This window comes from Lissotriton vulgaris, chromosome 8 (genome assembly GCF_964263255.1).
Source record: "Lissotriton vulgaris chromosome 8, aLisVul1.2, whole genome shotgun sequence".
Lineage (NCBI taxonomy): Eukaryota > Metazoa > Chordata > Amphibia > Caudata > Salamandridae > Lissotriton > Lissotriton vulgaris.
Genome location: NC_141696.1, coordinates 536,128,244 through 536,142,877, shown reverse-complemented (window position 1 = coordinate 536,142,877; position 14,634 = coordinate 536,128,244). Strand labels below are relative to the sequence as shown.

Below are 14,634 nucleotides of genomic sequence, written 5' to 3'. Positions count from 1 at the left end.
CCCGAGCAACACAAAATTCTACAAAACCATCCAACGGCCGTTGAATGCCCATTGGGAATCTAGCGAGCAGGAGGTTATCATCGGCGAGCATTCACGCCGGTACCCTATTCCCTGCTAGCTTGGGTGCGTCATTATGCTGGACCCTGTTAAGGTGCGCGATTACCCCGTTGATGTAGAGGCAAAACTGGGTCGGTGCAAGCACACAGCCCTGCCTTACCCCCGGTAAAGGGGGAATCTAGATGTTAATTTGCCACTCTTCCCGCATCTAACTTGCGCGAAGGTAGCCTCATGTAGCCTGATCAGGACTGAAAGGAGGTGGATGGGAACACCCAGCTTGCGAAGAACACTCCAGAGTTTGCTCCTGGGTACAAGATCAAGGGCGGAGCGTAGGTCCACAAGCACCATATAGAGGCTGCCACCCTCTATACGTGCCGTTTTCCAGTGCAATAGCACTAGTTGAAAGATTTGGTCCATGGTTGAGGTGTTCTCCCTGAACCCCGCCTGATAAGGGCAGAGTGTTGCATGCTCCTCCATCCAGTCCTGTAGCCGTTCCAAATAAGTTTCTCAAAGATCTTTTGGGGAACATCAATGAGATTTATAGGTCTGTAGTTGGATGGGAGCAGAGGTGATCCCTTTTTAAAGATAGGGACTATCTCTGCTCCCAGCCAAGTACTGGGAAGAGCCATACCTCTTAGGACTGCATTAAATACAGTCCGGAAATAGGGACCCCAAACTTTTGGCTGGTGCTTGAAAAGGTCACCCGGGAGTTTGTCCAGACCGGGTGTTTCATTTGAAGGAATTTTGTTAATAGCGATGCACACCTCATCCACCGTTACCACACTCCTCTAACAGAGTATTATGCGGGTGAAATGTTAGGAGATTAGGCTGTTCATCCGGGGGAGCCTCGCTAGAGTAGAGAGCCCGGAAATGTCCTTCCCATACTACTGGCGCTAAGTTTGGTTCTACATCTGTTTTCGGTTGAGCTGTGCCGTTAATTATGAACCAAAATGTTTTATAGTCTTTGGTGTCCAGGGCGGCAGATAAACTGGTCCACTTTTCCTGCTCCCACTCTTCCCTCGCGCACTTGGTGAGCCTTTTATATTCAGCCCTCCTGTATTTGATCGCTATTCTATTGTTATCTTTGAGGGCCATCACTAGCTCGGACTTGTCTTTCCTGTACGCCTTATTATACCAGGAAGAGCAGGGGACCCCTTTACCCTTAGACACGTGGGACTCAATACCTCCGCTAGGTTAGTTGCTAGGTCCCCATAGAGCACCTCGTTGTGATAGAGAATCCACAGACAATAGGGGTTCAGGTAGGGCTGCAACCTCTGTCAGAAAGGGAATCTCCAATTTATACAATTTCGCTATCTGTTCTGGGTTTTTCTCAAGACGAGACCATCTAATACTGCGCCTATTGTTAGTCAGGGTGAGGTCATTGTTGTTATTTTGACCATCTTCCATCACTGGAGCTCCGTTTCTACAAACATTTGGCAGGCCCAGTTCTAAAATTAAGGCGTCATGGTCACTATCCCCTCTAGACGCCACAGTGAGAAATTGCCCTCGGCCAGAGCCTAGTTTCCAGTAAGATGTAATCAAGATGAGACGTTTGCCGTGGTTTATTATATGTACATTTGGCTGGAATGTCCGAGGGAGTACGGCCATTACATGCACATAGAGAGAGTGGGTGATGGTTAGTGCCATGACCTGAACTGCTAGTGGGGACCATGCTTAACAGGCGGGGCCTGGGTCATAGGGATTGACTAGTGGTCCTCCTCTGCCATTAGAGTTCCTTCATTGAGTCCCTCTAGGGGCTCAAAGTGGCAGTTTAGATCTCCCCCTACCACTATATTGAATTCATTTGGAATAGATGAGATGAAGATGGAAAGGCCATTGATGGTGCTGGACTCTTTGCCTATGCTAGCGGGACGTGAATAGACCTTAATCTGTGCTAGCTTATAGGCATTTGGCCAGCCAAGAACCACGCATTGAATGTCTCTAGAGTGAGTAGTGAGTGTTGTAGCTTTACAGCCCAGGTGTGATCCCACCCAGATAGTGAGGCCTCCCGAAGTACCACCTCGCCCTCCCTAAACTGCCGGGATATGGAAAGAGGCGAAGCCCACCCTGAAATGCTCCTCGCGTGCCCAAGTCTCTTGGAACATGCACACATCGGTTGCATCCACAAAGGATCCCCATGCTGGGCATGCGAGTTTGTTGGCTAAACCTGCCAGATTCCAGGACAGTAATTTTATTACATGTTCATTTTGGCCCCTGGCTCTTCTCTTACATTGGTCTGCGTTGGCCTCCTCAAGCGGGCCTGTTTCGCCTATAGAGCTATGGGTAGGCTCCCTCTCCCCCATTAGATTGAGCACAGGCTCCTTATGCAACAGGCAGCTACTTGCAGCCACTATAGTCAATGCAACCAACTCTCAGCTTGTATTCTTCCCATCCCCTATTGCTTCCTGCGTCTGTCTACCTGGATCAGTCCCCTCTTCCGGGTCTTCCTTCGAATCCACCTGATTTATACCCCCAGTACTGCTAACCAATTTGCCCGGATTCAGTCAATCCACCGCGTCTAAAGAACTAAATCTATTGTGTAGGGAAACGGCCTCAGTTACCCGATATTCTCTGGGGCTTCTCTGCTTAATGCCAGTCCTAGCTAAGGAGCCTACCAGGTTCCATGATGCATCTCTACCAGTACTGGTGCATGCTGGAGCCTGGGGATAGAAATAAGAGAGGGGGAGGGACTGTATGGCTCTCACCTGTGGGCTGTGACCACTGACCTATATGATACAAGAGGGGGTGGTGATGGACGGAGCATCTGAATCAATCAAACACTCACACCCAGTCAAAAGATCTGGGTTTAATCCATCACCGTTCTTTAGCCCACTCTGCCACCCCAGTTCAGACATGGCTATATGCCATGTCTTCCCTGGACTCACGTCTGAGCATACCCTGCCACACTTATGGCGGCGGTGATGGATTTAAGCCAGATCTTTTGACAGGGTGTGAGTGTAAGATTCAGATTGACGTAAATAATTAATTTACTCTCTTAATTTCTATGCAGGTAAGTACTTAATCAATAATAACTCAATCGGAAATGAAAGAAAACAGAGTCCGTGGTGTTAGAGTTTCTAAGGGTTTTATTCCTCATAAAGGAATCAGGATATCATGTTCTGACCACCACAGGGGTGTCAGAAGGGATAGATGAGCGCGCTCTCGTTTATTGACAATACATAGCTTATATACTTAATTTACACCATAAGGTTCAATGTAAGAGGCGTAACAGCTGAGAGAAGACAAGATAACAGTATACACGTGATACCAATACATCATCAAGAGGCGTAAACTAGGCGTGAACTAGAGGTGTGTGCTAGAAACGTCACTGATAGGTGACGCAAGTGGGTGGCACCAAGGGGTGGTGCTAACAGAATGTTGCAATGTCAGCAGAAAATCGGAAGCTTGGATGCGCGCGCAGCTGCATGACGTGTGATTGACGGGGTGCAGGGGACTTGACATTTATACTGACGGAAAGAGACAGAAGTCTGGCATGTCAGATCAACTTGTACTTCTATCATATCTGATATCTGATGTTTAGGAACTATACTATCTGGGCGGAAAGGTCTCTAGGGCAGAAGCTACTCTATGCTAACTGTGGATGCGTGTATGAGCGCCTAAGTGTCTACATGTGAAGCGTGGGGGCACGGGGCCTTCCATGGAAGCATGGCAACGGAGGCTATGAATTACTTGCATTAAGACAGATCGGCCTTTTGGCTCTGCAGCTGGAGAGGATGTTTACAGGATCTAGTAGGCAGGAATGTATTCTCGGGGAGCGGAACAGATAACTCGAAGGTTATAGTCAGTCTTGGCAGAAAGCAGGCTTGAGCTGAGCGCGAGGGGCCGCGCTGAAAGTAGGACAGAGTTCACGAGTACAGAAGTAGCCTGGGCAGAGCCAGGAGCCACAAAAGAGGTTCAGATGGCAGGAATTCAGGGCCTACTCTTGCTAGAGCAGGAAAAACACGAAAAGTGTACTACAAAAAGACGGTGGCATAGCATACTTAGGAACGGACTACATAATCCATTCATGGTGGATCTGAAAGAGGACAAGTTAACGGTGGACGCAAATGTATTTGCGTCTTCATAGCTGGCACAGGAGGGAAGTTACATGCACTTTAAGCTGGTACATGGAGTCGGTGGGGTACGCGTTAGGGAACACAACATGGCCAAAATTTAATTTTCCTCAAGATGCTCCGTCCATCCCCACCCCCTTTTGTACCGCTTTTGGCCGCCATAAGTGTGGCAGGGTATGCTCAGGACGTGAGTCCCTTGCTCACTTTGCCACTGGATTCAAGCAAGCCGGGCTGAAGACGACTGGAATGCCAGAAACCGGTCCTCGGAAGCTTGTTTCCGGTCCAGGGAAGACATGGCTTGGCAGTTCAGGCTGGACTGTTCCCATGAGGCACATCCCGTAGATGTCCATTTTCCATTGGGGACTTTCCTAGTCCCGGTCCCAATGACTGGGGTCGTTCGTTACCGCGATCTCCTGGGTGATTACGTTAGATGCTCTTGTGATGAAGTAGTCCAAGGTTCCCATGGGACCCCAACCCATGGGAGCATTCCTGTCTGGATTTTCAGAATTTCAAATGGCAAGTCTGGCTTCGCCCCTGGCCATAGCAAGGGGCGGTAGAGTGTAATTGACTCCATCGCTGCCTCAGCTTGTCACTCAATCCTTAATGAGGTGAGTTTCTTGAAGAAAGGCAAAGTGGAATCCCCACCCCCAAAAGGATTTCATGGGATTTGCTTTATCTCTCACAAAGTCGGGAACATACGTTGGTTAAGATGGAGCATTGGCACAGTCCATAATATACGTTGAGGGCACCATCACAGCAATCATACAATTTAAAACCTGCACACCGAATGCAGTTCTTGCACGCTCAGTTACTCTAATAAGAGAGTACCTTAAAGCTCAATGTCATTAAGTACCACACTATAAAACAAATTAAAAATACCTTACTCTGTTTTCTCATGGGTAATTTAATCCGAAAGATAATTTGACATTTGCAATAACATCTGAAACATCTAGGGTGAGGTTGTGCATTGCATTTGATGGGAAAGTTATAATTCACATAGCGGCTTTTAGAGCCAACCATAACTTGTGAGCTCCATTTCTTTGAACAAATTGTAACCAAAGCTGTACATTTTTTGTTCTTGAAAGATGTACATTGATAATGCAACAGATTAATCTGTTGAAGCCCAAGATAAATAATTAAGAGTGGACCGGACAAAGACTAGATTAAAACAACTATTGTCACAGTTACATGGAGGATAATTGGCTGAACTAAAGGTTGGGCTGAAAGGCAAACATTCTATCTCGATTGGCTTATTTTTGTACATTGAGAGACTTTAACCTCCAGAAGTGAGTGTTCTCTCTTTCCAATGATAGCTTGTCAGCCATTATACTAGGTCATCGATTGCACATTGACAGAGCATAGCTCTGGTCAGCTTGATTGAGTTTTATTGGGGTAAGATGCAGTCTTTCTCTGCAAAATCGTAGGATGGGTGATGGGGGGGGGGGGGGGGGGGAATGAGACTAAATAATGTTTGCACCTGTAGATATTTGGCAATAGGGACCATACAGAGACTGCAGTTTGTTGGTCACCGAACCGCATGATGTGTTCGCTCTGGGCATGAATCTAAATAGTGTGCAAATATGTACCCCTTGCAATTTGGGAACGGACGGTGAAACTCGCCATTGCCGAGTACACGAAGACGTTGCGATTGAAGCATGGGTCAGTTTTTGATTTGGACTCAGATTTATGCAGGAAGCACACTTTGCTCATAGTCTTTGAGAGGGAGAGGTTCCTTCCTCTCCTTCACTATACTGGAGATTCATTATATGCAGTCTTCAAAAATGCCATGTTTCCTGAAACTTAACTATACTCTCCATCTAAGACACAATGCAGTAAAGCAATTTGTTTGCTTTTGTGATTAAGTGGTCAGCTTAGGCACTCGAATGACAGTTGCCCTGTGTAGAGACAAAGACAAATGTATTGTCTGAGTCTTTTCAGTCCGGGCCTTCTCAGCTGTTGCCATTTAATGAAGCCCTTCTAGATGCCCTTCTGGTTACATGGTCTAAGCTATGCTCATGCCCATGAGCTAGAGCTATCGTTTGGCAGCCTAGGCCAGTGACTAAGGCATCATAACTAGGCACTTTCACTGGCGATTCTGATTGCTCAAGTCTCAACAAGCAAGGTTGATCTAAATTCCTTCCCAACTAAACTTATGGATCAAAATGAATGGATCTAAAAAAAAAGAATGCTCTCCTTGGCCAGTGTAGCGCTTTGGTCTATTAATGCAGTTTACCTTCTGGGGAGAAGACCAGAAACATCTTGCTGGCCTTTCCGGAGGACCTTGGGGCTTCACTAGCGCACACTATACATGATAGTCTAGATTCAGCCATGTATGTACTCTGGTCTGGACACTACAGACTGCCTCGGAGTAGCTTTTGGCACGTTTTTGTGCTCAAGAGGCATGCAAGGATGTGATAAACAGAAAATTGTTGATGTGCAAGCATTCTTGAGGGACACTCGTTCAATGACTGGATGTTTGGGGAAAAAAGGCTGAGGCAACGATATAGTGATTCATGGATAGTCGAGCCACAACTCTAGTTTTGGGCCAACTTGATGCTGGGTAACTAATTTCCTTGTTACTGAAAATTCAGGAGTTATTCCAGGGGACTAACATGTAGGCTGCACCAGTTTTCCCTTCCTGTTTTCAACAAGTCCAAGCCTTTCGAAGTTGCTGGTGTGCGCCAGCAGGAGCCATTCAAACTAGGAAGGATACAATCCTCTAATTCTTCCTCGCCGGCTGCAGCAGATTTCAAGCCGCTTTCACTCGCTCATAGCCATTCGGAGTCAGAATTTGGAATTTCTTCCCTTGTTCGATTATACATCATTGTATAACAAGATGTACCCCGGCACTCCTAATATTTAAATTTCAATTATATGACCGTTCGGTCCAAACTAATGAAACAAAAGTCTGCTTTAACACAGGGAAACACTAGAGATTACTTATCCAAATGTTCCTAGATTTATTCCATACAAAGTTAAAAATTGGCTAAAAGCATTTTTTTAACAATATTTAACAGGACTGAGAGCACTTCAGATTCAAACAATTGCAGAATGAGATTACTTGAGTTATGTGATAGTCTTGGTAACGGAACACCAGAGCAGCCAACACGTGTTTCGTCACATTCGTGACTTCCTCAAGGCTGTAAAGACAATAATATGGACATATACATACTATTAGTTTTTACCTTGCATTACATAACACATCTGGTCTTCACAAGACCCAGAGATGCATAAGGATTTTTTGGAAAAAAAATCCAACAACCGTGCAACAAGATAAGTGTTGAATCCAAGTGCCAAAAATCCATATACCCAGCCTTTTTCCACAAGGCAGACCTATTGTTTCCAGTATTGGTTCTCCCACGAGTGTCCACCCAACAGATTCCTCACTGCCCACCCTCTTCACTGTTCTGACATCTTTGCCATCTAAATAGGTCCCAAGTTAGGAAACAGCACATTAAGACCATTTTTTCTGTGCTCCATGTCTGCATGCGCTGAAGGACAAAGACGCTAGAAACTGACAACTGTGCACAGGGGTCGTGCTTATATGCTGCTCTACTCAGTCACTTCCAGGGCTTTAAGGAGTCCTTGTGGAGCTGCACAGTGCCACTTACTGGCCCATGGGAGCATTGCTGAAAGACTTTTCTGGATACATTCTTGCAGCTGGAGAAATTTTGACCACATAAGCCGGTAGGGTTACATACGGCCTTTTGTAAGCATGCCTGCAACATTCGTATGTTCGGTGTGTGGTGTTGTCATCAGCTCGTGTCTGTGCCCCCCCCCCCCCCGTGACAAGGAACGTGGGTAATGTAAAGAGAAGTAGAAGAAGGGTGGGTCGTACACAATGTACATGTGATGGTGGAATTGGCCAGGCTTTCCCGCCTGCGGTGCTTGTGGATGTGCTGTACCCCTTGGCTGGCGGCCTAGGGGGGCTTGTGTGAGGACAGGTAGTTGCCTAGGGAGAGCCACATTTCGCCCATTGTGTAGGTTTTTGATTGGTTTGCGGTTATAGTATCTGCCCCCCGTAGGAAGGTGATCCAGTTGAACCAAACCTTGAAGGATGCTTTCTCTGGGTCCTTCCAGTTTAGGACTGTCTTGACTGATGTGAGTAGGAGATCAATCAGCTCTGTCTTCTTTGGATTGGATTGATGATGCCATGAAGGCCATGGCCAATCCGTGGAAGTCTAGCTGTATTGAGAGGCCTAGGGCATTGTTTATAAAGTCGCTTATTCTATTCCAGAAACTTTTGACCTTAGGGCAGTGGAAGATTAGATGTGCCAGGTCCCCTTTTTGCTTGTTACAGTTCCAGCATACGCCACTGTCTCGTATCCCTATTGTCGCTAGGCGGGAGGGGGTCCAGTATGTCTTGTGTAGGAGCCAGAATTTAGTTTGGGCTAGGGTGGTGGTGACTTTCTTGTGTGATGCTGACATCCAGAGGTTAGACTTTTCCCTCTCAGTGTGACGTCTGTGGAGGAGTGACTCCCAGTATTCAAAGGCCATGTTGAGCTTGGAAGTTCCTGGGCTTAGGAGCTTATAGAGGTAGGACGTTTGGTGCCCAACCTTATAGGTTCTCTGCATATTGCAGGATTGGGGGGTAACTTTTTTAAGTTCTGCCTTTGTGACTGCCACCTTTTATCTTGAGGAAGTTGTAGAGCTCGATGTCTTCTAGTTTGAGTGTGTGTCTTATAGCACCGAAGGTGGTGTGTGTGTACCTTGGTTACTTGGTTGGGAGTGGAGATGCCATGTTTATACCAGGAGACTATGTTGAGCGTTTTCTCAACAGTATTTTTAGACTTTATGGAGAGCTGCTGCCCATAGCATGTATGTGAAATCTCCAATGGGGTTAACCCAGTATCTCTAAGAACCTGGGCAGTTAGTCAATATTACAACAATTGGTTCCTTCGGGTGTAACACATTTCTTTTAGTCACTCATAATTATATGTAGTATATAAAGTAAAATCAGAATCCAACACCAATCATGTATTTATGTACTACTTTATGAATTATAGTCATTCATAAATACTCTTTGTAATTATCGAAAAAGCTGTACAATAAGTGAAAGTGCAATTTTGTGACATTTAGTGCTCAGTGCTGGCGGCGCAAAAGTGAACAGAAATTATACAATACTTATATACAAGGAAATATACAATAGTTTAACTTTGGTCTGTGCAATTTCACATATACCACTGTATACTACATGTCAGTTTTCAGCACAAGGTATTGGGACAACAGATCCAACTATTCGTCGACGTTTCGACCCTTTAAATGCGCACATGTGGCGTCAAACACGGGTTTTCTTCAGGACTGGCAGGGAACGGTACAGCCTAAGTGATTAAAAGGAGGTGTTTTAGTAAGGGGATTCTGCAAGGCATCTAAATAATAATGCCTGTGTAAGACATAGCTGCACTCACCTTCAGATGAACTGTTTAGGTGGTGTAGCTTGAGTAGTTTGAACTGCGTGTGTCTGTTCAAATAGAAAGACCTAATTAATATCATAGTTCTATAGGAAGAGTTGGGAGGATGTGAATTGGCCCATTTCATATCTTCCTCACCTGTCAGTAGTGCGTGGAATGCTCCCACATTGGTTATTCTTATTTTAGCGCTGTGCCCACTTTATTCCTAACTGGGAAAGTGAGGGGTATGTATTTAAAATATTGCAAATATTAAAGCAACAACTTGGGCATAAGTCATACAGTATGCCTGTGCTTCAGCTCACCTGGGTATTGGGATTATTCGTGTACCCAGTCGTGCTTCACCATATGGCTTGACACTAAAAACGGAATACAAAAGTAGGGATCAATTCACTATCACAGCAATGCCCAAACTGTTGATATATTAGCTCAGGCACCTACACGGGGACTTGGCTTACCTCTTACTCAATTGCCAATGCTGGAGGAGAATTTATTCCTTCCTAGCGTGGTCCAAACAACATTGAATGCAACAGAGTCCTTGAAATGCCGGGCGCTATAGCATGTAGGCAGTAATGTATTTGGTAGCAGTTTTAACCTCAACACGGAACCAAACTGCCATGTTTGAATTATGACATTTGTTTATAACTGCCAATTCTATAGTGTAATTGTAAAAACAAATATTTTTGCCATTGCATAGCCCCTTAATAAAATGTTTGAGTGTTTGATGTAGGTCGCCAGCTGTAAACAAAAAACAAAGTTTGACAACCACTACTCTAGCTAGTCCTTGTCTTGCTTATGGGTATCTTATGTGAAACATTTATTTACCTTTTGGCTTTCACCACTCTAGGTAAGGGAGGTAAAAACAGGAGACGAGGTAAGAATGAAAATGAGTCTGAGAAGAGAGAACTGGTGTTTAAAGAAGATGGACAAGGTAAGGGTCGCTTTACTGGAATTTTCCTTTACTGTTCTAGATCTCCACTTGTGTTGCAAAGGTACCAATAAAGCATTTGTTGTACGAAAATCAGTCGCGTCAAAGTAACAATGTCCTGTATCCCCTGCCCATATATGGACATCTCAAATTGTAATGGGGAGGGGTGTTGTGATTAGTTAATTGTGCCTTCACACAACTTTCCGACTTCCCCACACTCACTTTTCTCAGTGTATCTATTTCACATTTTAAGCAATTAGTTATGACCCAGATATATTGGTATTCAAGACCAGGAATTTACTGTGGAGTCTAATTTAGTTTGATATTTATTGTAAACTGTTATTTTTGCATTTCCTTGTTATGTGCACAAGGCAAAGATGTATCTATTGCAATATCGGCTGTACTGGTACTGTGCAGTTCATATTGGAAGTAAAAGAGCCGGTGAGCAGACACTTATATAATTAGCGTCATTCAGAAGTGCATCACAAGTTCAAAATGCTGGGTTAGACTTGCGTGTATACCAAATAAAAGGTTTGCATAATTCACAATGTGTGGAATAAGGTGGCGTATCTTGCTCTGCCCTAACCTTTTTGAATTGATAGGAATTGAATAACATCTGTATGTAGTTAAATTAAAAAATCTACAGTTGCTCTGTGGAATGACACTTTGAATGGAATCTCTAGTGGAAAGACCTGCTCCCTAAGTAAAGCTCTAATGGCACTTGTTACATTGCCTTAAGCTGGCTGCAAGTATGGAGGGAATGTCATTTTTGGCTCATTTAAATTTTATCAGACTTTGTTCCCATAGCCGAATATCTTTTTTCAGGATTTGTTAAAAATGTTTACAGTTGTTGCAATGCCATGCCTTACTGTGCATAACAAGTTTCATGTACCATGTGCAGACTTTGTTGTAAATTTGGTTGGACTTGACGATTCATAGTGTTCCTTCTGCAAAACGTGTTTATATGTCCTAAAAACAATGGCTCAGTAATTATTCTTTTGGTGAATACCATTTCTTTGAGCAAATTGCTCTCCTGGTGCTATTGATTCAATAGTACCAGGAAAGCAAATAGCTCTTGATACACAATGCAGTCAGCAGTTGATGTGCGACTAGACATCTGTAATTTTTCAGATTACTTATGCACTTTCCTCTGTTCATTTAGAGTATGCCCAGGTGATCAAGATGTTGGGAAATGGCCGTTTGGAAGCAATGTGCTTTGATGGTGTCAAGAGGTTATGTCACATCAGAGGGAAATTGCGAAAAAAGGTAAGATTGCGTGACCTGATAATGTGTTATAGTAATTTGGGGGGGGGGGGGGGGGGGAGGGGGTTGGGGGGTTGTCTGCTTATTGGTTGCTGCGGAGTACGTCCATTTATAAAGTCTCGTGCAACTTTTTAAATATCTAAAGCACCACAATATTTTAAAATGTTTACTCTATAAAAGCGTGCATCTTCTGTTTTTTTAGTCTTCTACTTTGTGGAGCTTTTACAGGTGCATATAAAGTAAGTCACATAGGTGGAGAAATTCCTAGGAGACTAAGCTTTTTGTGCCTCTCCCCAAACATGTTCCTTTCCTCCATATTTGTACCTCTCTATCTTCCTGTGGCTTTACACTTCATCTCTTTTATGTCTGCCATTTTCTCAAACCAGAGCCTTTGATTGAAATACTAGCTTTCAAGTGAATCAGGACTGAAATTGCGAACCTACAACTAGCTTGGCTCTTTGTGGCATTTTCTAATTCAAGCTTTCTTTAAGTGTGTGGATCGATGTTAATGTTCCAATATGACCTTTTTATACACCAGTCTGATCTAGTCTAGTGTCTCTCAAATAGCTTAAATGTAAATTAGTTTCTGAAGTGAGATACTTACTGCAATGTAAATTAGTTTCTTGTTGTAAAGAATGTTCCAGTGTATCCATAGGCGGTGAATTAAGAATGCTGTGCTTTAACCTGATTAACATTAATAGAAAGGTTCAATATTCTTTCTTTTCCCGATAGGTTTGGATAAACACATCTGATATCATATTGGTTGGTTTGAGAGACTACCAGGTAAATATTTGTGTAGCTTTTTTATGTTGTGTACAAATAGATTTGCTGACCTGCACAACCAATCCATTGTATGTGAATTTCCAAAATTTACGTATTTCAGCCATGTTTTTATGTTGAGAGGTTGAACCAACTCTATACATTGAACGTTTCATGTAATATTGCAGCCATGTAGTCACTCATGATGACTGTCTTGTGGCATTAACTGAAGTGCTTAAAAATCAATTGGAAGGTCAATGGAAGTCCTTACCAGACTCCACTTTAAATGCAACAACTTTACTCGGTCGTAAACCTCCGCGGCAAATACAGGACACTTCTGTGTGCTCCGTCATTAGCTCCAGCTTATATGAGCCTCTTCATAAACAACCTAGAGGTCCTTTTATACTTGTAACATCCGGTGTCAAAACCCTTGTGAGGCAAAGATGAACCGATCTATTTCTAACAGTGGAATGCAGGAAAAAGAATTGAAGAAATTCACAACTTGCATTAAACAGTATCACTCTTGCCATTAAGTTCACCAGTAGCAATTCTAAGTCGAAGTATAGGCTCCCTATTAAGTATGCTCCGCTCTACAATATTGAGGAAAAAAACAGATTTGTTGAACAAGCCAGTGAATACTTGTTGGAATTAAAGTTGGACTTGCCATCCACTCTGCACTAAATTCACCATTGTCTATTCCCAAGCGATCAAGTGAGACTTTTACAGCAATGAGGGTCCAGGCAAACAAAAAATATTTATAGACATTTGTAAGATCACTTCTGGAGCATTGCTAGTCTTTGCATATAGAACAGCAACAAACTAATACATTGAAGTTGCCCAGAGAAGCAGTTTTTTTAAACGGAACAGACCGATATTAGCCACCTCTTTAAAAGCAAATGGGCCCGTTCCCATGTTGCAACGGGGCTGATGGTAGCTAACAGGGTTTTGCCAGAATTTCTTGTATGTGTTGTCTCTACCTTTCAACAAGTGGTCGAAATGCATTGATTATTGTGCTGCGGATGTACTTTGACTGAGTGTGCCATTGGCCCCTGCCAATGAGGTACCCAGGGCCTATGTTCTTTCCCTAAATGGCATTAAAAATAAAGCCCAATTGGCACCCTTTGGCCACAGGTCAGTGCCTTGTAAGTGGTACCACAGGTACCAAGGGCACTGTGGCCTGGGAATGCCTCTATGGGATGCAGCACTTATTGTGCCACCTTTAGAGGCCCTGTACCTTTACACACAAACACACTGCCTTTGAGCTGAGTTGAGCTTCCGCCAGGACACCTCATGGTAATAGTGTGCTCTATAAATATAATTAACATAACATTTGCAGGGTGTGTGTTCTGGTGCAAAATGAATTTGACATGGCACACATCCCTGTGTGCCATGCCTACAACGCACTGCCCGGGCATGGGTCAGCAACCCATCTAGCTGATTTCTCTATACCAGTGGTGAAGGTACAGGTGCATGAGCTCTTTACCCCTACAATGTCTAAGCCAATTCTTAGACATTGTAAGTGCAGTAATGCCATTTTGAGTACAAGGTGCTGGCAGTTTGTCATTGCGAACTCCACAGCATCATAATGCCTTTACTGAAAACTAGGAAGTTTGGTATCAAACATCTCGGCACATAAAACCTACATTGACCAGTGTGGGATTTAATGAAAAATGCACTCAGAGGGTATCTTGGAGATGCCCCCTGAAAAAAACACTTAACCTTGTCCATGCTGAGTGGCTCCCACCACCAGACATGTTTCTGGACCCTGGGTCGCGAGCCTGCTGCTCAGAGGGGGTCTGAAACAATGCACATTCTGGGACGAGGTGCCAAGCCTCCTCGCCCAGGATGGGCAGGGTCCACGAAGGGTAAGCTCCAAAGGCTTGCTGCTTTTATGGGCTACCCCAGGCCTTTGCTGCTTCCAGCAACCGGCCCCCACCGGTTCTGACTCCCACTTTGTGCTGGAATACCAAGTGAGGAAGGGAGGTGTGCCCACCTTTGCCAACACCACCCCTTAGGTGGGGGAGGCAAGGTGAAGCACAGCTTTTTGGTTGTCTGGGTCCCCCCCCCCCCCCATCTGCAAGATGGCAGTGGGTATTAAGCCTCCTCCCACTGGAGGGGTGGCATAATAGTAGGTGTACCGACCCCA

The 14,634-nt window shown here is 44.4% G+C and overlaps 1 protein-coding gene across 1 annotated transcript in view; it reads left to right on the top strand.

Moving 5' to 3' along the window:
* EIF1AX (eukaryotic translation initiation factor 1A X-linked) overlaps positions 1 to 14,634 on the top strand; it is a 61,815-nt gene that overhangs the window by 26,732 nt on the left and 20,449 nt on the right. Inside the window, exons 2-4 of the mRNA XM_086934350.1 lie at positions 10,386 to 10,469; positions 11,629 to 11,732; positions 12,462 to 12,512. Of these exons, the coding sequence (XP_086790476.1) occupies positions 10,386 to 10,469; positions 11,629 to 11,732; positions 12,462 to 12,512 (239 nt within the window). The remainder of the gene's footprint in view (positions 1 to 10,385; positions 10,470 to 11,628; positions 11,733 to 12,461; positions 12,513 to 14,634) is intronic.